We start from the raw sequence: 23,757 nt of genomic DNA, 5'->3' as shown, positions 1-23,757 counted from the left end.
ACAGCAGTAACCTCCAGAAGTGAACAAAATGCCATACAGATGTTTTAAAAATCACAACAGGTCCATCTAACACGTATCTAATTCGAAGCCAGCACTAATTACTGCACACCTCGTAGGAGCTGCAGGGAAGAGCCCTCTCAGGAAACAGCACTTTCTCCAGGGCAGGTCTGGGATGGGGAACATGCTTCAGCTGCTGCTAAGGACCACCAGAAGCTTCATATCCATCTGAGCACAAGGTGGCTTTTTTAGATTTGCCTCCTCTATAGAGCATTTATATTTAAAACCACAAAGAAATCCAAATACCAATCCCAGCCCAAGCCCCTCCACGTTGCATTCTCAGTGCTTCCTCTAGAGAGATCATGGAAAAGAAAATGATCCCTCCCATGGCAAAAAGCGGTGACTTAAAACATTCCTGGGAGGCATCCAGATACTATACTGATCCTACAGTATGTAGAACAAAATAGCTTATCGTTCAGATTATGCTCTTGGACAAAGCTGGATAGCTTCAAGGACAAGGGAGTTACCCCAGATCAGCGCCGTAAATGTTATTATATATGAAACAGCTGCAAGATAAATTCTTTCATATTACACATAGGTACAGTTGTACTTTCAGCTGTCTCACTGTTGAAATACTGTGTGTCTTACACAGATTTCTCTATTTGTGAGATACACTTACAATTCTTATTTGCGTATGAACGAGTAACCCCTTCCAGCTGCAGTGTATTGAAACAAAAACCAGTATCACACCAGATCTGTGGCAAGAGCCAGGGCATCAAACTCGACAAATTCTTCATAGGAAACCTTCCTAAAAAATGATCTTGGTAAACAGGGAAAAAATATCACTAAAAAAAGTCTGTTAGTTAAATGAATAGTGCTATTAAGAGAACAAAGCAGCTTCACCAGTTCATAAGTATGCTGCTCGTGACCTTTTTTTGCACTTTTCACCCCTCTCCTATTTTTGCTTTTCTTCTTTGAATGATCTGAGAGGAATCTTCCAAAACCTCTTCAAGGAAATAGTCTACAGCCACAAGACTTTGTGCTAATGAAGCTCCAGAATTATGAGGCCAGAGGTCAAGATCACGTCTTCCATGACGCCTGGGCTGAATTTGAAATTAAAAGGGCTGCTTAACTTGGAGTAGAGGAGGAGTAAAGCAGTGGAAAGAATAAACTACTGTTGAAAACTTTACTAGAAGACATTGAATATTGAGAAAAATCCATAAGCTAACCTAGTTACTGGTGCCTCAGCAGCCACGTTAGTACTGACGGAAAAGCAACCCAACGTGGTGGTTTTTTTGGGGTTTTTTTTGTTTGTTGGTTTTTTGTTTTTTTTTTTTCTGATAACCCCCATCAAAATGCACCTACCCAATATCAAACTAAGCCAAATAAAGGAAATAGGAGAACGGCAGAGTGACATAGGAGCTGTTTCTTTTCCAGTTGCTGACTGACAACACTGCCATCCCTTAACATGGTTTTATTTAGTTATTACAACCATCTCTCTGTAAATGACACTTAGGATTATTTAAGATTATGTTGTAATCCTTTTAATCCTCAGTGCTTTAAATTTCAGGCTAAACACCAAAGAGCAAACTAGCACTTAGCAGAAATATTTAAAGCATGTGATTTGAACATAAATCTTCTTTTATTCACCACTCCTCTGATGAAGACCTAGTGTATCACGTCATTCAGCCAGCAAGAACAAACAGCACGGTATCTCACTGCAAACTGCTACGTTTCCCCACACCATGTGAAGCTGTTTCTAACCAGTTCTTTTCCTTGGTGCTGTCTATATCATCAATAAAATAAATGAAGGAAAATCAGAAGGTTGTATTTTAAGATGTACATCTCTTCAGTTACTATTAAGGAAAACTTGAAAAAAAAAACCCCACATACTATGTTCACCAAGAACAGAAATATATTGCATGCACAAATTGGATAGTGTGAGAGACAGATCAGACTTATCCTGTTAAACAGGGAGTAGCTCAATTAAAATAAGTAGAGTAACACTGCTGAAAACCTCATGATCAAGACCAGAAACCCAAATCTTCCTGCCTGAATATCATTTACTTGCAGTTTCCTCTTTTTTTCCCCCTGCATCGATCATGTTTCCAATTAGTTTTCTTTATGATACTCCTATACTCCATCTTCTTGTTACCATCCATTAACTGTCATATGCTTAGATTTTAAATTCAAGATTTCCTTCTTTTTCTTCAAACCAAAATCTCAATAGTCATTTTCTATTTCTAATCTATAATTCATGAACTCAAATTGAGCACCCAGGCTAAATCAAACTCAAAATTCTGCATCTACTCCTAGTAAGACACATTAGCAGAAAGTAACCATTGCTCTGTTTGAATCAGAAAAGAACGTTTTATTATTCAGAAAGTAATGAAACAAAACCCCACCAACTATGCTTTGTTGCCACGCTTTGAAGAAGATACAACCATACTTATTTCTGATCATTTCAGAGTTAGGCAGCTAATGTATTTAATCAAATAGCAATGCAATGTAACTATATTTAGGTCACAAAAAAAAAAAAAAATTAAAGAAATCACCCATGTTCTTTTCATTTGAATAAGTAGACATATATTATCCATCTGATTCCCACCCGCGTGGGATAAGTAGATCATCAGAAGTGTTTCCTGAAATATTCCATACCCAGGTACAAACTGACCTCTCCGCTTTTGAACTGGCCTTGGATTCGCTCCAGACTATCTCATAAATCTTCACTCTCTCTCTAGTCCCCTTCCCACTCTATCTGCTCATGTAGCACCAGTCTCGTTCAGTCCTTTCCTTTCCCAAAATGTCACCACTACTGATGCCAAAGCCTTCTCCTCTTTCGCTCCTACCATCTGGCATAATCTTCTTGTAGCTCTCTGTCTAAACAATGCTCCATCCCTTTTCAAAATGTGTCTTAACATATGTCCTTCCTCCCATGCTTTTACTTCTTAATGTCTCTCCCACTCACTTATTGGCTTGATGAAGACACATTTTAATGGGTTCAAACAGTAGTGCATGAGTTTCCTTTCTCACATTATTCTGATTCAGTGGAGTTGCCCCTCACGCGAACAGAAGTGAGAAGAAAACGCGTTGCAAAGTCTTTGTACAACCAGTTTGGTAAATCAATAACAGAGCTTCATTTGTCTTTACATTGGAAATGTATTAGCTGCAATGAATCACCACTCTAATATGCATTTCCAAATAGAAATTTTGCTTACTGCAAAATGAGAAATAAACCCTAGAAGCTCAGAAGACCTGTCAGTGTGCTCAGGGGGTTGCAGGAGCGAAGGCTAAGGTTATACTTAATCACATTCCAAGTGAAAAAGCTGAAGATTGACAGCAAAACCAAAATATTTATTCTAAAAATACCTAGGAAATGACAAAGCTCCAAGTGTTGTCTCAAGACAACCTGAAGGATGTTGGGGGTATAGAGCATAAGTCTCACTGTCTTGAAGAGGAGGAATATTTCTAAATATTCAATGCACTTTAGAAAGATGTCTAGGGAAAAAAAAAAAAAAGAAAGAAAAAGCTTTAAAAAGTCTCTGTAACACCCAGTTGACCCAAAGAGGTTTATTTTCAAGCAGCCATGTACAGTCCCTCAGGGTTGTTTTTTTTTTGTGTGTGTGTGGTAGGTTTTTTTCCTCAAACCTCAGACTTAGGCACAGTTGGTTCCTCCAGCATGTTTCATGCGTGATGGTGCCAAAGGACTATCTGGTAACTAACAGTATCCTGACCCTGACATGTTCCCTTCTGCGTCTCTCCTCCCATTATTGTTTGCATCGTTAAAAACTCTTAATGTTAGAACTCTGGGAAACAACTCAGTTCATAGAGAACAATATTTTAAATGTGGCTTTTTGGAACTTTTAGTGAAACAAAAACCCCCAATTTCTACTGATATTCATGGGACCTGGATTATGTCCAAAACCTGAAGATGTTGCAATAAACTATTTTAGCCCCTTGATCCTGGAATGTTAACCTTGCAGTAATGCTTTTCTCGTCCTTTCATCTTCTTGGGCCTTGATCCTCCCTTTCAATTCAATGGGATTTAGATGAAGTAATTAAATAATATTATTTTCCATCAATGAAGAATAGTCCTATGAGAAATACACGTCCTTCTATGCTGGCCCTGACAGAGGCAAGCTTTTAAAATCCTCCCCTTCCAGAAATGAACCTGGGTCATCACCGTCTGAGTACCCTGAACAGCAATAAAAATAAACAGAGTAACCGCACTGTGTTGGAGCAATGCTTGTATAAGCAGTTTGAAGAAGTTGTGTTTAGGGAAGTCCTTTAGGTCAAGATTCTAGGCCTGAACCCAAAGCAATTACCTACTAAGTTTTAAAAACAAATCGAATAGAGAGCATTAATCAATAAATCAACAGGTTCTCAAGTGTTTAGGCGACTCAGTCATCAGAAATCCTTCTCTTAGAAAAACAGTAAACTGATGCTTGATAAAATGTTACACTCCTGTACTGGTAGGAAAAACGCTGTATTATATCAGTCTCTAGTTATTAAACCCAAGGAAATAAAACCTACCTCTTAACAGAGTTTATACTCAAATGAGCAATGAAAAACATGTTTTTGCCTCTTACCTGAAAGACGTTCTTTCTGCTGGATTTCTCTGAGGTCCACTCAATGCGAGCACCACACAAATCCACACACTCAGGTTTATATCCTGGTTTCTGGAAAGAAAAAAAAACCAAACAAACAACCCAACCATGAATATGGCCCAACTTTTCACAAATGGGGACAGTTATCAGATAAAACAAGAATAGATCAAGTTCAAGTGACAGATTACTGTAGCACAGCTTCTGGTATTGCTGAAAAGAGTTCATTATTCCCTGGTATCATTAAATAACCACTCCTGAGGCGTCTTAACTCAGAAATAAGGTTCTTATACTAGATACATAATATTTTTAAAATAATTAGATAGTTTAAAAAAAACTCAGCCTGATATAACATACAATAGATCAAAACACAAATGCGTACACATTGACCAGATATTTTAAATGCTTACTTTGCAAAACCGCTTGAAAAGCCATTGGGTTTAAAGGTAAAGTTTTGTGGCTTTTCCAAATGCAAATTTAAACTAATGCACCTGGAAAGGACAGAAAGTACACAAGACCATACATCGTATCTGTAAGACAAGCTATCTCCTTTCTCCAAACAAATTATCATTTCTAGCTCAAAAAAAAAAAAAAGAAAAAAAAAAAAAAAAAAAAGAGAAGAGGCTTCCCGGGCATCTGTGACACCCAGAAAGATCTCAACACTAGAGTAGCTCCACACAATTTGCTCCTTCACATTGTCAGCCCGTGCATCCCAGCGTGACACAGCCCTGCCTCCCCAGCTCCTCCGTATGGATGCAAATAATTCAAAGAGCAGATTTGTTTGCCTGTATCATTTACGTTGCTGGGAGTTGGTGTAAAGCACAATAATCCTTGTTTGCCATCCAAGCTCCTTCTCCAGGGACTCTGCCTCTGCAGCAGTTCTGGCAAAGCCCTTAGAGTTTCGGGTAGCCTTTGTAGATTAGGTTACTGCACATCCCAGACAACAATAAAAATACTACTGTTAACAGTATAAAGCATTAATAAGTCCCTTTTGGGTAAGATATGGAGTAATATCCACAGAACTTAATGAGCTTGATGAATCTTTTTTGCTCTTTTGTTCTTAAGCCATTTTACCTTCAAAATGGCATTGGTGATAAAGAAAACAGACTTAATAGAAGTGGCCAGTCCATCAACCGTACAATCAGCTTTCCAAAGATTGCTCGCTGAATTTCTCTGATGTTGTTATTAAAGGATAAAAAAAAAATACGCTCTCCAGGGTGCTTTTGAGATGGGTAGAAAAGGACCTATTTAGGTTAAAAGAAGCAGAGTAAGAAACCCTGGTCAAGTAACTTGCAGCCAGAGTCTCTGGCAGTTTTCAGTACTGGAGTTGTAATTATGTTCTCCGTTTGCCAAACCATAAAACCACCATGGTTCAGCTCCTCTAAAACTGACAGTCCTGTGTGTCTTTGTTCCTTTTTAATTTTTAATATTTTTTTTAAAAGAAAAGAAATATGTTATTCAAAACAGAAGGATGTTCTTGTGGCTAAACCACTGGAAGAGCAGAGTTTGGATTTTTTTTTTTTTTTTTTTTTTTTTTGACTCTGCCTCAGACTTCCTGCCTGGCCTCTGACAAGAACTTAATCTTTCTGAATTTTAATAACAGATCAAAACTATAGTAGTGATAGTTGATTTTACAAAAAAGTTGTGAAATTTAATCAGTTAATATTTGCATGGCAAAGGTGGCAAAGCTGAAACAAAAGCAAACACCAACCTATTAGCACAAAGAAATATTGGAATATGGGGGGGGGGGGGGGGGGGGGGGGGGGGAGATGAAATTGAGCTTTTGGTATTCCAGAACAATACTTTTAAAAATAGGTCTATAGTGTCTCTTTTGGCTGGATCACTCTCCTTGGCCAGGAGAGACACCAGGGAAGTTTTCTGCCCAGGACTCCGTGCAACGACCAGGTCTGCGCTTGCACAGAGCAGGCAGCTCTGTAACCCATCACGAACACGCAACACAGCCTTGTCCAAGTGGCGCAACTTGCTTGCTTTGAAAAAATTACTCAAAAGGATAGTTTGAGTCTGAAAATACCGTAACAAAGAAGGGCAGCTTTATTCCACCCACAGAAAAGGTTGAGAAATTTTGGAAACGCATGACGAGATGAAAAGAAGAGATTAAAATGTAGACAAAGAAACAGGAAATAGTTTCTTGATAGTGAAGGATACTGGGCTACAGAATATTTTCCTCAGGAAAACTGCCATGGCATTTCACACTGAAGTGAGAAAAAAAAACAATGGAAAGCCCAGGGAAGTTTTGCAGGAAGGTGGAATAATGACCTCGTATAGAACTTAGAGATGGTAAAATCCTATGATTGTACAAAAATGTATGCAGCAGCAGAACTTGGACTCCTCTGTGCACTCAGTGCACACACAGTTTAATTTTGTTGTTGTAGTAATCTGGAGCTCTGATTTTGTAATAAGCAGAAGAAAAGGATAAGTATGTGCATCTCCCTTTCCGGAAAGGATGGGATGCAAGCTCACGGCGTTGGAAAGATGAACACCCTTCTGCTATGCACAATAATCAACTGGAAAACTTCTCTTTTGGAGAATTTAGCAATTCTGCCCACAACGGGATATGAGGTGTCTATGCACACCATACAAGACTCATGCGTACGGCATGGTACGTGAAGCTTCTGATGGAAACTGCATGCAAAACCATTCGCATCTATCAAACTTGAAACTGTCCATCGTGCACATCGGCCCTTCTTCTGCACCTGGGGAGCCCTGCTTAAATCCCTCAGGACCCCAGGAAAATTGTCTTAAAATTCATTCTGGCCTAAACCTTGTCCTGTTGCGTAGTTTGCTTTCCAGTTTATGCGCTACCCAGAGACACTGCAAGAGAGAAGTTAAGGTTACCGGGAAAGCCTGAGCACTCCGCGTCCTTGCTTTGTGTTTTGCAGTCAGAGCAATTATGTTATATCACTGTTGTTGGAGGGGGTTATGCTGTAAATTGATACAAGTGTCTGCTACAATGAAATCTTCCTAAACACGAATATGGATTTCAGCAGCATTTTCACTCACTAAATTACTTTGCAGATGGGCTAATAACCTGAGGTTAAAATAACCTCTGTTGAATAAACTATCTCAGGGAATAAACAGACTACTTTTTCTTGGTCAGAAAGACCAACTGATAATAGAATTTAACGCTGGTGAGAAAGAATGGAGCTGTGATCCGTTTAGATCACAATGTCCTTAATTTAAAATAAAAAGCAAGTCATATAAATGCTTAAAAAAAGTGTATCAAAACCATGACCACAAATGACCAAGGCAGCAGCAAAAGATAATGATTTAGCTACATGGGATGCAAACTTGCATTTTCAGTAATATTTGTAAACAAGCTCATTTTCTGAATCTCTCCTCTGTGTGCTTTAATTGTTCTGCTCTATTACTAATAATAATACCAGATATTGTCCCTAGCTTCACCAACAAGCTATGGATCCCAGTCTTTTCCATGCAAATCAATAGGAAAATTGTTATAGCGAGTCCTGCATCTACAATTGTACAAAGGAAAAAACAAAAAATCCTTTTACTATTACTAGTTCTTGGCATTAAGATACTATTAAATATTTTGGTAAATATAATTTCAAATTATCTCTAAATGTTATCCTATAATCAGAAAAAAAGGTATGATTAGAACGTGCTGTTATTTCCCTCTCTCCTGTTGCCTTTGTTGTGAAATATCATTCCTCTTATAATGATGCTCTCTTATTCTAAATTTTCACTTCATGTACAGTATTTAATAATTAATTATTAATGAATTAATATCTTTATAATACAAAGGAACATTAATCTTTTTGTTAAGTCACATCATTTTCCTCCTAACAATAAAAACGCTTTGTTGTAAGTCATACTATCGTGAATGAACATTGCCTCTATTACATTATTTAATTAATGGTTGAGTTCCTCTTTTTCCAAAGTAAACTACAGCTGAGGAAAAAAGTAAAATCAGTAAACAAATTATTTCCAATGAAGCCGTTTTGTATTATTTCCTTTCCACTATCAAAATTATATCTGGTTAAATGGTTTACAAAGGGAATAAGCATTACATTTGCTTTATCAGATGAGATCAACATGCCAGTTTAGCTTTTTTGCATGTGTAAAATTTGCGTTTAGGAAACCGGGTTATAAGATTTTGAATACTGACAGCTCTTCTTGTTTTCAAGCTTTACTCCTTTCTTTTATTTACCATTGCATATAAGTCATAGGCAATAGACAGAAAATGTAACTTTAACAGCTTTTTCTCACCTAGCGAACGCTGAGTTCACAGCCCCAGTGTTGAGATCTGACATGGGGTAAAGAAAATCCCACTTTTATTTTCCCCATCATGACCAAAATATGGGATCAATATGTCTATGTTCTTCCTAACACAGGAGGCAGTAGATATTATCTCACCACCTTGTAAGCACTGGGGATGAAGTGAAACTTCAGAGAAAGGGACTGACTTCTCAGAAGATCCTTTCTCATAATACACCTTAATTTTTTGAGGTAAACAGATTGAGACCTGGGCCAGAGTCATATTGTCCAGGCAAGTCTACTTTAATATCTAAATCCTTAAACAGCCAATGGGAATTTTAACACCGTGGAGGAGTTCCAGAGCAAGTCTCCTTTGTGTTGAATTTTCACAGGTCCATTTATTCCTGAGATTTGGGTAAGTGCTTGCAAAGAGAGAAGTAGCAGCAGGTAGAAGTGTAAAAAAAGTAGTAAATTATAAGATCAGTTTTAATAAGTTCACCTGAGAGTTGTTTTTTTTAAAATAACATCTAATTCGACCTTAAGGAAAACAAACAATTCAGAAAAAAATATTAATTCAAAGTATGCTGTTTTCATGCTTCAGAAAAATAGTATTTTCCAGCTGTACTGGCACAAGGAGAAAGTACCAGATTTCATCCTTTACTTGCTTTTATTGTTTCATCTGTTTTTATTTTTCTGCGACCCTCATCTTCTTTCCAAAAAAGCAAGGCATGAAAAGGTGATTTTTAAAGCTGATTTTATGGCAATTGGCATTGATAGATCAAGAACATAGAGAAGCAAAGGTTTGTATCACCTGCCACATTAAAAAAAACAGCTTATTGTATGTGACTCCTGCCAAAGAGAGCACCTTTGTGGCCACCCATCATACCAATGAGATTTGGCAGGTTTGATCAAGCCTTGAGAGCCTTTCACAACGGGGCTTTGTCAAACCTGTCCCTTCACTGCCCACAGTGTCACGCATTTACCAAATTCCCTTTTTGTTGCCCACATTTAGGTTCGTAGGCTCAAACGCAGCAGTAACTAGCACTGAAGGGAGACGTGCTGTTATTGCTTGCGCAACGTAGCTGTCACATCTCTGAAGACTAAGATCGGTGGTCTTTCCTTGGGGCACAATAAAAAGGTACTGCAAATTTCACTTTGTAGTAACTACAGGCTACAGAAATTCCATTAGCTGCATTAGACGGAGTCATAGAAATATTCAGGAAGGTTAGCGGGATATGGTAGATGTCACATTTATACTACGATAAAAAATCACCTTACTAACTTAAAATGTTTTCTGCTTTGGTAACACCCTATATTAAGGTGCCATTTATAAATAATTTATTATTATTTATTAATGTATAAGCCACTTTATAGGATGGTAGATAACAACTTAAATTCATGTATTAAAGATGCACATACATGGTTTAATACAATTTACGTCTCACAATATCCTTTGCAACAGATTCTCATCGCATCATCTGTTAAGCATTTATTACTAATGCATTTTATAACATACTTTATAATACATTATTTGAGGAAGTAGCTGCATTTAGTGATCATTTTCATAAATAAGAGTAAAGCATTTATAAATGGCACCTTAATTTAAAGTGTTACCTTCACATTACCAGATAGTTACTCACCATTTGTCTCACTTTGCAATTATTCTCAAAATGCACCTCTTAATAAAGGACATGCTACGTCCTATTTCTTCTTACACACTATGTCTGATTAAAAGTTTATCAAGGCATATTCCTTCAGCTGTTCTGAACCATTTGAAGGTTGCCAGCTCAGTCTGAATTTGTCTTACGTAGACACCAAACTTTTTATACTAATGTAACAGTTGCTAGGAAGCCAAGGATATTGGATGGTTGATTGCCTACCAGGTTGGCCAGCGCCGGCTGCTTGGATTCTTTGTAGAATTCCATTTTCCGAGCTGTGAGAACAATCCAGGATGTGGACCAGTTTTTCCTTAAAAATAAAATAACATTTTAAAAAGGAAAAATTAGCAAGGCACATAAGCAGGAGGTAAAAGGTTCCGCATTTGTAGACTTGATCTTTAATTATTTCGTTTGAGAAACAAAAATGGTCTAAAGTCAATATCAGCAATGCACTTCCACCAATATTGATGGAGTTACATCATCCTAATTACACCTGAATATGGCCCAACAAAGCTTGAAGGCTTTATTTCTCCTCATTCATGTTTTAAAGCCTATCTATGTTCCTTTTCCACCATGGTGCCTTAACCACAGGAAAACAGTGGGATTATTCACACATGCTTAAAATTCCCATATACTTAGAGGACTCCAATAGCTGGTGCTCTTCCCGTAACATAAGATTCAACTCAGAAGAAAATGCTATTATATATATTACCTATAATGTGATGCTTCAAACCACTGCATACTCACAATCAAGTATATCTGGTCTGATAGAAAACTATTTTTAGATGAAAGGCTCAAGTTTGACTCTCCAATTTAGGGGTCGTAACATCTGATATTTACAAAAATACTCATAAGCCCACTATTTTCTTTATTTGAACGCAGATCACAAATCTGAATATTTTAGAACAAACCTGAAAAAGCACGTGACAAACAGGCTGTTTCATGCGTATGCTGTAGTGCGTTAAAAAGGAGGGGCTGTTAGAAACGTTTTTTCCTCTCTCTTCTGCCTTCCCTAGTCCCTTTGAGCTTTCTCTATTTAAATATTCCTAAGTAACTTAAACACGCTCATTTTTTTAATTCTAGCAAAACCTGGCTTTGCCGAGTTTAAAAGCCTCTCTGTCTTCTTCGTGATGTTCACTTCCAGATCCATCTCAAAGCTCTGCTGCACTCAATGTCCCATCGAACTGCCCATCAGGCACAACAACAGGCAGTTTTTCTATTCGTGACTTTCCTGTTCAATATGTTCAGTCATCAGCTTAAGAAGCATAACCGATATTACAGACGAAGCCCTGATGCCACTGACACTATGAGAGGAACTTGCACTTGCTTCACTGTAGGCATGATCTAATGATTGTCCCTAAAATACGGCCAACAAGAGGCAATAGTGAAAGAAAGTCTCTGCGAAGGAGGTGAACACATCCAAAGAGAATAGAAATGCATTTTTTTAATGCCATGTTAATGGGGGAAAAAAAAGAGATGGAGATATTGAGAAAGAGAAAGAAACAGTAGAGTTTTAGGAAAGTACCTGACCATCACTGGCAAGTATTTTCACAGAAAAGGAAAATGTCTGTAAGTCGCATTGAGATTTTCAGCTAAATTTATTACCGCTATAAAGCTGTATCCTCAGCTAATATGAACTGTGGTGGTAGCTGTGGATTGTGCATATTGGCATTAGGAACACTTCAAACTCAGCTAATTATTTTTTAATGTATCTGTAGGAAACTAGTGCTATGGCTGAGAATCACCACCAAGGTAGTGAATACAAGTTGTCTATTGGTAAGTACAACTTACCAACACAACAAGTTCTTTTCCATTTTCTCTTTTATTTTTTTTCTACTCAAAAAAAGGTCTTGTAAGTGCACAGGGGACTAAGTGGCCAAGCATGCTATGTGCCTGTTTAAACAGATTTTCCTATGAGTCTGATATCCTGGATAAATATGGATTACCAAAGGATTAAAACCCTTGGGACACAGCTTAGATTCAGTACCCAACTTACACCAAATGCTTGACATTAGCTATAGAGAGGAACATTTCTGTGTCATGGCCACTTCTACTAGCCAGAGTGCTACTTGCTGCCCCCATTTGTGGGGCAAGTTTTTCTAGCTGAGAAATGAAAAACAGCAATTCCCTTTTGAGGTCCCAGACTTGCATGCAATCTTAAAATATTCAAATTTCTGATCAAACTGAGAAGTTTGCCAAGATTTGAAAATATTTCATTTTCACATGGGTCTCATTCAAAAGAAAAAAAAAAATAATAAAAAAATGCAGTTCTATTTATGGCTTTGAAATAAGAAGTCAACAATAAAGAACTAAAAAAAAAAAAAATCAATGATAAGTATTTCTTAAAATATATCAAGATGTTTTATCTAAGTTTCATTCTGGATTTTAAGGGGAGAATGTTTTAATTCCATGAGGGATAAGAAAATTTAGTGGTTTTGTAGGAGACTATAGAAATTGTAGAAGCTATAAGAATACAACTGAATTTCACTATATTCCCTGTAAGATTTTTTTTCCCCTAAATTCTCCAGTCCTTTTATTCTACAATTGTGTCATTTAATAATCAAAGCTTCATTGTTTTTGTGACCTAAAGTTAAAAGGTATTTAAACTAGACAAGCTTTCTATCAGATTGTCTGTAAAGACATCCTTTTTAAAAAAAAAAAAAAAAAAAAAGACAAAAATAAAAACGTTTTAAGAGATATTGGTCTCTCTACAGATGGTCTCACATTGTATTTCATAGGATACACGCAGTGACCTAAGGTTTTCAAGCTTTTTAGAAAAGTCAGCTCACAATATTCTAATTTTTGTGTGGCACCAGCATAATTCAAGAAGCCACTTCCAGCCACCGAACAGCAAGTTCAGGTAAGCGAAAGGAGTCGTCAGACAAACTGTACGCGGAGTCGGTGAATCCCCACTACCCATCCTCTTTCTGTAAAGACCCGTAAGTATCAGTATGCAGAGAAGACCCAGCTAGAATTAACGAGGATATTGCGTGAATTCGTCTATAGGTTAAAGCCGCGGTGGAGAGCCGATGCCGGAGAGCCCCTGCGAGGTGCCACCCGACTCGTGGGGGCTGCAAAGGAACCCCGAGCGCTGCGGCTGCATTTGCATTCTGTCAAACGAACACCTGATGGCAGCACGTTATAGCTTCAGCCGTGCTCACAATCTCTGAGGCTATTTAAAAATACGATACCGTTCAGGGCTATTTAGAAATACAAGTGGCCGAGTTACGCTGCTTCCTCCCATGCCCGCGCCGAGCCGGCGCTCGGTGCCAAGCCACGGAGATGCTTTGGGCTGAGGGCACCCGATGCGCTGGGAAGGTAAAACTCCCTCGTCTGGGTTTGTTCGCACGTGATGTATGCTTTGCAGAAGCCTCTGCCAGTGCCCAAAGTGAGGGATAGAGTATTACCAGCTTCAACGCCTTTTCCCAAAATGCGAGTTATTCCAGTCTGTGATGGCACTCAGCTGCAGCAGGCTTGGCCAAGCATTGATAATATTCTTGCTGGAAGTGAGAGATCAGACTGGGTGACCTCCAGACTCACTTTCCAATGAGCATTTCTAGGATCCTTATGGTTTAGCACTATATGAGTATGAGAACTTATTACTTGGCTCCTTTCTCCAGACAGAAAATGTAATATTTCACATTACTCCTATTATCACTGGTAACGTACAGAGCTGGTCGCATCACTGCTACTCCTTTACAGGCATCTAAATACCACAAACTATAGCAAATCCTTCCATAAAAGGCACCATTAATATTGACATTACTTTTAACACAATCAGTGCTAAGTAAGTGCTGACATTTTTGATAATCTTGCCTTGGCATGTCTGTGCCATCACCACATGGTGGATTCCTACATCCCATCCTTGACCCCTCAAGCACGCACTCAGCACTTAAAATTTGCCCACTGGAAACTATATTATTGGTTTGGCTGGTGCCTTAAGGTTGTCCTTAATATGCGTATAATATATATATATAGTATAGACGCTAACATTGCCACATGGTCGTTGTGTGCAATGAGCCCGTTAGCTGCTGTCACTTGGTTTCTGGGAGTGTAATCATACATTGGCTTAATACTGAAACAATCGTAGTTTGGCTATTAGCAGCAATACTAGCTATTTACTTAAACATGCATCAGATCTGAAATTTGCAGCTGCTAAGTTCTGTAACATTCACATACAATACCTTAATTTCTTGCCACCATCTGCTATTTTAGCTTTTAGAAGATATCCTTCTTTCTCCACCACCTGCAAGAAAGAAAAAAAGAAAAAAAACATGTCATAACGCTATCATTTATTCATATGAATTAATTGCTTAGTACATGCATAGGAGTCTACATCCAGCTAATCTAGTGTGGGGGCATTTTAGCACTAATTCTTAGTTTAGTCACCTAATTTTTTCCCCAATACATTCAGTTCTTCTGAAAATTTGCAAACATTTAAAGTCAATTAGTAGACAGAATTAACCTTGAAAAAACCCCCAATAATATTCTATTAATTGATTTAAAAGAAATGTATTTTAATGTAAGCAAAGATTCTAGCTATAAGTAAAAAATGAATCGAAAATATATTGCAAATAAATTCTGTCAAGGTATGGTTCATATAACGAGTTGCAGGAGTCCATGTTTCATTAATAGGTATGAGGGACACACCATACTTCTGTACAAGACTCTTGCTTCCTCATTCTAAGGAGAGTCATGTTTAGGAGTAACCATGTCAGAAAACATTAACTATCTGTACAACAGGAAAAGTTACATTGTCTGCATAGGTGCCACGTTTTGCTTTGAGTTAGCACTAAATAAAGGTTCATGCAAGATGCTAAAACGTCACGCTTTTAAGTGGTGCTGCCTTTCGGATGAGCTCTGGTTTTGAGGGGTTCGCCCACCCCTCACAGCTCTTAGAAGGTCACACTTCACTGGAGTGTGTGCATCCACAGGCAGGGAGAACTTGTCTTCAAGTTTCCAGCTGAACTAAATGATCTCATAGTACGATGCGGAAAACCAAATTGAGCGATTCTGTCAATGCTCGACATACGATCTGAAACTAGAGTTATAAACAAGGGAAAGCACAGCTGTGTTGTGGATGGTCCAAAGTACACCCAAATTGGCAAAGCCCTTGGCTATTACCTATAGAAAGCAGTATGTGATATTAGCGACCTGATACCACCTTTGTAGATCCCATACTCTGCTAGTGCTGTTACTGAAACCTCGTCCCTTTTCTGTGGCGTCAGAACAGGGTAAGGACTCTGCCGCTACGCGTGAGGTGGCAACTCTGGTTGTAGGGTACCAACGCTGCGCTTGAGTTTTGGCATATTAGAAGCAAGTCCTAGGCTTGCTCTTTTGTTTTCACTTCTCCCTCTTCATTTGTGCTCCTCCACATCTCTGAGCATACTTTCCTTAAGCCAGAGGTCCTCGCAGACACTTGGTTCTCGGTGATCTGCTGAAACATCCCTTGTATAGCTGTGACATACGATTTGGGAGAGGGGTTTTTTGGGGGGCTATGTAAATTTATATTTAAAAGTTCAAAACCAAACAAAACAAGATGACTGGTCTTCAGCCAAACCTATTGACCTGCCATCTCATCAGATCTAATTTGCTAAGGATGTCCCAACTGTGTCATTAATGGGAAAAAAAGGAAAATCGTGATTTAGAGTGGGTCTGGTTTTCCTTTCAAATACTACTGAGTCAGTGCCTGACTGGGATATTAGTAACTCCACATGGTCTTTATAATAAATTGTGTCACAAGGCGATTTTGTAACGTTTTCAATAGAATTTGCTGTCTGAAAAGACATTAAATATCAATAAAACATGCTTTAACATGCAACATAAGAATTTTAAAATCAGGCATAGCTGTTATTTTGATTATACAAAATATCATTATATTCATAATGTAATACATTTAACTATTTCCACAGATTTTATCTGTTGCTGGTATACAGCACATAATGATATATATACTGTGTACGTAGCTGTTTGTACCTATGAAAAGGTTTGTAGATCTGCAGACAATGATTTAGATGACATTCTCAAATGGGTACATGAGGATTAGCGTGTGCATTTTCTATAATTTGTACTTATCTCATGCAAATTCCTGTCATGCATATCATTGCCATAGAAAACCCAGAGAGAAAGTATGTAGGGATTATTGTACAGAGTCATGTCACTATTTATCTAGTGATGGATGGGTGAATTATTAGAGCTAAAATAAGACTTAATCTCCATCTCCACCTACTTTTTTTTTTTTTAAATCAAACTTATTTTACATCTTTCAATATTTTTCTTCCCCTTCTAACCCTTCATTTCTGCAGCATAAAACTTCTGGTGCTTGGCCAGGGCCAGAGATGCCAAATAACATATGAGAAAGGTTATTCTTTTTAATATTTCTATCCATCTGGAAACAGAAATTGGGAGGAGCATTGGCTAACCATTCAAGCTGTTGATTGCTCCTCTGAATCAGACCCAAATTCTCATGCTTTCAAAGTTTACCAAGCACCGTTCCCAAACTGTTATTTTAACCAATCCAAAAGTAAAGGCAAATACGATTTTTCAACATCAGATTTGAATCACCTCTATTCTCAGATTTTCTGAAGTTAAAAATTGGATGTGCTTCTAGATGGAAATGTCGCCTGCTCTACCATATTTTCCTTATAATTGTCTTGAGTTAGAATATCAAATCCACTAACAAATGTTGGGCTCATAAAATATCCTGATTTAAATTACGTAGCTCAAATCTCCCATTCGTTATAAATTAAACAGCTCAGAATTGAACAGCACAAACAAATACAAGGTCTTCTGTTAATATGAGACGTCTCAGTGCTAAGCAAAGTAACTTTTATATATATTGCTTTAACTGAATTGGTACAGGTGCTGTCTTTAAAAAAAAATAGCATAGTCTTCATTAATTGATAATGTGCACAGTTTTCTCTGTAATTAGTATAAATGGCAGTTATGGAATTACAAAAAAACTTTACTGCAAAGAAAAAGAAAAAGATTTCTAGGATGACCCCAATACTTGCTAACACCTCTGTTTAGGGTGCTATATTCCCCTTGTTTAACCTCTGTTAACATCCCCTTCTCTGTTCTACTTCTTTTCAAGAAAATTCTTCCAAGACAGCTCAGGATCAACTTACAATACTTCTGCAAATGGATGATATTACATTAAAAAGAATACCAAATATATCCTACCAATATACTCTGTTGTTTCTGTCTCAATAAATATCATCATTTGTTGTTAAGCTGCTGCCCTTCCTGCACCTTTTCACCATATGGAAGGTTAGAAAATGACCCAAAATGCCCTGAAGAATTAGCATAGAAATAAAAAAAAATAACAAAAAAAAATAAAATATTGTGTGGGTGTTTGTGTGTATGTGTGGGGTTTTTTAAATTTGCTTTTTAGAAGAATATTAAAGATGAGAGTACGTATGTCTAAATATTTGATTTTCTAAATAATAATAAAAAGACTCTCATGAACTAACAGTATTAAAAACCATAAGGAAAAGTAAATTTCACTATATCACATATAGGTTCTATAATTTTCTTAATTAGAAGAATTCAAAGCTGCTGAACCTACCTAATTCTGAAAAGTTTGTGTAGGTAAAAGTACCACTGATACCAACATTTCTTTGATGAATCTGTATTTGCATATTCATTTTCTTTTAATAGAAAAACCTCTATGCTTCTCATTCCCCCTAGATTCTTTTAATGTCAAGGAAAATGCTGTTAAATTTCATGATCACTTTTACTTATAAAAAATGATATTGATATTAAAAACACCTTTATATGTGCAAAGACAGGACAAAGACATGGTCACGTTCCTTTATACCAAGTATTACTACTGATGAAACATCAGTCTAGCACAACTGAATTAACAGCAAAGTCAAGCTCTATAAATTGCTTTGTACCTTCTAAAATTATTCTTTTTTATTGATTAATCAAAGTCCCTCAAATCCCTTAACATCTTCAGGCATCCAAAGACTCATGTATTTTTTCTTTAGTAAAGCATGTGTAACATTTACATTATAAACATTTAAAACAACAAGCATGATTTATCAGTTCTATAAAGCAATTGCTTACCGTGTGGTCCTGTGTACTAATGATGTCTGCGAGCGTTAAGTTATGTTGGGAATGATTTCTTCTATGACGATTTACCTAAAAAAAAAAAAAAGAAAGAAAATATTTAAATTCAGAAAGGATTCAAATATACACAGGTAAAGATGGACCAACAAATGTAACTACCGGGTACGCACAACATGATTGGATGGAGCTTTGGAAACCTGGTTTCTTTCAGTATTGCATTTCTGTGAAAATGATGTTCCTCTGAGCTGTGTGTGTTTGAAATGTACAGCTACTAAACTCTAAACATCTCTGGTATAAATGTGTTTCTTTGTGATGTCACATTGGCAAATTTACCTAAAAATTAACCAATTAATAATAGTCATTTTAAATTGTGATTCCATCCAGAATCTCAGAAATTGCTTAACTGGTTAGGTGCTCTTAAACCCATTTTACAGAAATGGGAAAAGTGCTAATTAAAACCTCAAGGCCATAAAGCAAGTCAATGAAGAAACTAGAAAATAATTGGGAACAGGCACGTAATTTATCCTTTAAACTGCTTTAAAGGCTATTTCTAACATCTCCATGCCTGGAAGGCTACAGCAATACTGGACTCTGATTCTACAATTGTTCCCAAGTACTGAGTCCTTGATTTCCTCCAGTTCCCTCTTTTCTAGAAAGCCAGTATAACTATCTGTGACTTAACTCTGGAAAATTATTGCATTATATCAGAAATTATTAAGACTAAATAAAAGATTCATCACAAATCAAGCATTTGGCAGAGCTCAGTAACATTTTACTTCCTCAAAAATCTGCAACAAAGAACTGGTCACTCCAAAGTGTGTGCATATATATTAAAAACTTTTACTGTTTAAATTCAATGTAAATCAATATTAATATAATTTGGAGTTGGGATCCTGTAAAATTCAGTGATTAACTTCCCTTTTAACTGAAGCCAAAAAGCAAACAACAAAAATATAGTCTCAACTAGTTTCCACTGTATTCATCATAATGCATTCTCTTTTTCCCTATTGAAACAGAGTTAACCAAAAATCATAATGTATTCTGTTTATATTCAAGTGTCTGAATATAGAAAATGTTCTTAATTAATCCAGAGGGCCACGCTCAAAAAACAGTTAAACATATTATGATCCCATATTTTTTCTCCACACATTGCTTTCATGTTTATTTGTAAGCACTAACATTTTTAAGCCTTGAAATCTATATCCTAGATAGTGCTCTACTCTCCTAGTCAGAGCTAATGAGCTTAATGAATTACCAGTTCTAAATTTAATACAGACATTTCAAAGAAAGAGATAAAACATTCTTCACAATTCAAAAGTTTCTCTGACCTATTTATGAAGAATATCACTTAACAATTTCATTAAGGGTGAGTAACAGCTGGTGACATGGCTGTGTCCTAAAGTGTTTTTCTCTCTTAATATTCTGCATCTTAAGCAATCGAGCTTTCATAAGAAATACTTTAGTTAGTGGCAGTCTCTCCTTTGGGGAGAAAAAAAATGTCAGACCACATTTTCTGTATTTTGCAATCTTGTTTTCAGGAGTGTCATGTTCCTGTTTTATTAGCATGTAGGGTAAACAAGAATGATTTGCTGATGTTATTGAGAGAACTTCTAAGATTACAGTCTTTCTATTTAGATTTTGGATGCAACTTAATATTAATGCAGGCAGAGGCATGTATATAAATTCAAAATAAATTGATTCAATTTATCTTTTCCTATCTTTACTGTTCAACAACTCTGAAGGTTCTATAGTGCTCAAGACGTATAACTAAACTATTCAGGTCTAGATCATAGAAAGTCTTTCTCACTCAGATCCCCCATTCTAATTATTCCTTAACATACAACAGAGCATATTGCCCAGTGATGCTTCCTAAAACATATTCTTCACTCATCCAAATTAAATAACAAGACACACCACTACTCCAGAGAACCTATTTTAACATTCAGCCGCTCTCTCCAGGAATCATACGTGTCTGTTGGGGGTCCTACATGCGACTTTGTGGAGCGTACAGCACCGATCAGAGCTTTCGGTCTGGTCTTTGGTTCAGCCATCAGAGCATTAGCAAAAGAAATGCTCACGTTTGATACATGCTAAAAAAGAATATATCAGAAGCACTAAATCCATCCACAACCAAATGAAGAAAGGAGATAGTAAAAAGTACTATTTTTGTAGTACTAGCAAATTATTAGTGGTAGTGTAATAAAAAGACAACAGTAAGATTTCCAGGAAATATGAAAGGAGAAAAAAAAATAAATTCCAGTTACGGATGATACTACATGCTTTAAAAACCCCTTCGCTGTACACAAAGCATAAATGTTAAGGAAAACTACACAGAAGACACATTTTACCTGGTTATTTAATGTGATACTTATGCTAAAAAGTTGTTTCTCTTATAGGATAAAAATAAATTACATTACTTTGTAGTCCATCAATAAGAAATCTTACACAAGAAAGTCCTGAAGCTCCAAAATCTGAATCTAGTTACAGAAATGCAACCAAAATCCACAGCTATATAAGCCAAGATCAAGCTCTTCTGGAAAAACACCCCAAATATTTGGCTTACAAATGGAATTAATGGAAACTTCAACAAAGTTCTTACTCATTTCTACCAACCTCTTGGTTTAGAAATAGAACTTTAAAAATAATTAATCAAAACAGTTTGAAAAAAATTCAGCAGAGGCGATATATTCATTAAGACTGATTTTATAAAATTCCAGCAGGCCTTATTCAAATTTGGTCTTAAATATATTTTGCAAATACTGCTGAACGAGTTAGTCGTATCACTGTCTTCACGATATAGTCAGTTCACTGTCAAAAGGTTCTTAGCAGAACCTGCGTGACAGTAGTCAATATATTCATGTCCCAATACGCTCACAATTTTCAGTGGTGTACCAAAATATTCACAGGGAAGTGTAGGCTCAATTATTTTCATTCTTTCAATCAGATTTTAATAGACCATAAAGGAAATGTATAGAGATTTTTATTATTTTTTTTTTACTCTATAGCTCCATTCGATTACCCTAATAAACTGAAGAAAAACCTAAATAATATCTGTCACAAGTCCTCTACCTCACCTCCCAGGGTATGATGAAAGGCAGAGATTTACAGAAGTTCGTGAGATCCCTTTTTGGGAAAGGCAGCTTATCAGCAGTTTTCTGATTTGATGAACATTCTTCAGTCAGCAACAATGTCACCTGCAGCATTAAAAATCCACTCTGCGAGCGCTTGCAAGTCTGTGGGCAAGTCTGGTTTTGTTAAATTCAGCCTCAGCAGTCGCCCCCCCTTCCCTTAGCTAAAGGGTATCCATCTCCTACCAGAGTTATTTCAGCATCTAAGCACTAATCCATCATCATCCTTTCTACAAAGGCAAAGCCTCCATTACGTACGCCTGGTATCCCAGCATGAAGGGACGACCATCTGACAACTGCTGTTTTAACGTTGATGAAGTAAAATACAATAACCTGATGTTTAATTTCATTTCTTTCTGTGTTCCCATTTGTTCTTTAAATTCTCCCTCTTTTTGTGGGAATTCATCACAACTAACTCATTGCTACTCTCTTCAAATAGTGCGGCATTGATTTAAAAAGAGACTTGGAGGACTGATTTGGATTTTATTTCCTATTACAAGCATATTTCTGACCCAATTCATCTAGTCAATGAGAAGCAGCATACTTCTTTTTGATTTCAACCAAACCTAACAAAACTAACCAGCATTTCTCAAAAGGCCCAGACAGGCTGCTCTAGTGCAAAGTACAGACAATTCATTATTTCCTGAAACATTCTGAATTCACTTGTATCCCTCAATAATCAAGACAATTGTAAGACCTTTCTAGGTGGTTTCCAAGAGTATCAAATAAGTTATTCACCACAGATTATTTACCCACAAACGTCACCAACTAGTAGCCTGGGAAAACCATGGTTTGCTCGAACAAGCAGCACCTGGATCAGCAGAGTTCTGCTTTGGATGAGAAATCCTGGAATGACATCTACCTGCTGTTTTCTCCATCAGTCACTGTACTGCTCCACCAAGGAGAAGGTTCTCATGGAGGTTTTGTTACATTTCTACCAAAAAACCCCAACATTTTCATGCTGTTCATGCTTTGACCTTTCTTTTTAGGGGTCTAACTATTGTTTTGTTCCATCCTACCCACGCTGCAATCATATATGTGAAGAGACCTTTAAAAACACCCAAAAAAGAGAAAGCCCCTACTGTTGATCCCCTACTACTTCATGTTTCTCCTCTCTGGACCTGATCCAGCAAATCACTCTGCAATGGGCTTAAGTGTTTTTCTGGATCAGGGCCAGAACACTCAATTCTTTATAGGATCGAACTTACTGGTGGCAGCTTAAAAGTTTGCGATAAAAGTACAAACTAGTCACACAAACTTCTGTGAAAACCGTTCCCTCAACAGAGAGGAAGGGGTGATACCTGATTTAGTGATGTCTGTGGTCATTTTCTTCCCCATCACTCCCATACTACAGTGACAGCTTATAACTGCTTAGAGAAACTTAACAAAAACGTATTGTAGCTTTTCTTAATGGCCCCATCCCTTGAATGATACCTAGGCAATGGCAAGAGCAAGGAAAATGTAACATTTCACTCACTGCCATGCTTAAAGTGATTTATTTTGTTTTAAAGATCCAGTCTTGGCAGTGTGGAAAGTCCATCATTATCTACAGAAATTATTTGGAAACAGCTCTGCTATGACATGGTTTCTCTTGTGCTGTGAAAGGCACCAAGAAAATCCCACAGGGCTCCCCACTCGGAGATGCTCCTTTGTCATCTCAGCAGATCAGGGGGTTTGGTCCATCCTCAAGAAACACAGGCTGTCAAGAAACAGCAGGAGCAATCCCCTTCCCCCGATCCCGCTGCTGTGGATGCTCTTGGTGCATTAGACCTGTGCACCAGCTCAGCAGAAGACCCCATTCAGCCCTGGGGAAAGCTCCTGTGTCCTAGTGGGCTACTTGCCCACAGCTGTGGCCAGTGGTGCTCCTGGCTTTCTCTGGAGCCCTCTTAACACCATCTTCCAGAGGTTTACATTAGAACCACATGGTGGGTTTTTTTCCTTGTTGTCCCAAAGACATTCCTTCAGAAGAAAAGGTAACGAAGACTACAAAACACTATGACGTGACATTAGCGCGCTCTGCTTCCCCCCTGCCCCCCGCCCTATTCTAAGGCTTGCAGGGCAAGA

General features: G+C 37.4%; 1 protein-coding gene across 2 annotated transcripts in view; it reads right to left on the bottom strand.

Moving 5' to 3' along the window:
• ARHGAP15 (Rho GTPase activating protein 15) overlaps window positions 1-23,757 on the bottom strand; it is a 333,201-nt gene that overhangs the window by 265,823 nt on the left and 43,621 nt on the right. For both annotated transcript variants that reach the window (XM_075757250.1, XM_075757251.1), the window contains 4 exons: window positions 18,563-18,637; window positions 14,677-14,738; window positions 10,715-10,802; window positions 4,587-4,676 (listed from right to left, as the gene is read on the bottom strand). In XM_075757250.1, the coding sequence (XP_075613365.1) occupies window positions 4,587-4,676; window positions 10,715-10,802; window positions 14,677-14,738; window positions 18,563-18,637 (315 nt within the window). The remainder of the gene's footprint in view (window positions 1-4,586; window positions 4,677-10,714; window positions 10,803-14,676; window positions 14,739-18,562; window positions 18,638-23,757) is intronic.

Source organism: Balearica regulorum, chromosome 6 (assembly GCF_011004875.1).
Source record: "Balearica regulorum gibbericeps isolate bBalReg1 chromosome 6, bBalReg1.pri, whole genome shotgun sequence".
In the NCBI taxonomy this organism is placed as follows: domain Eukaryota; kingdom Metazoa; phylum Chordata; class Aves; order Gruiformes; family Gruidae; genus Balearica; species Balearica regulorum.
This window is presented reverse-complemented; position numbering and strand designations above follow the sequence as displayed.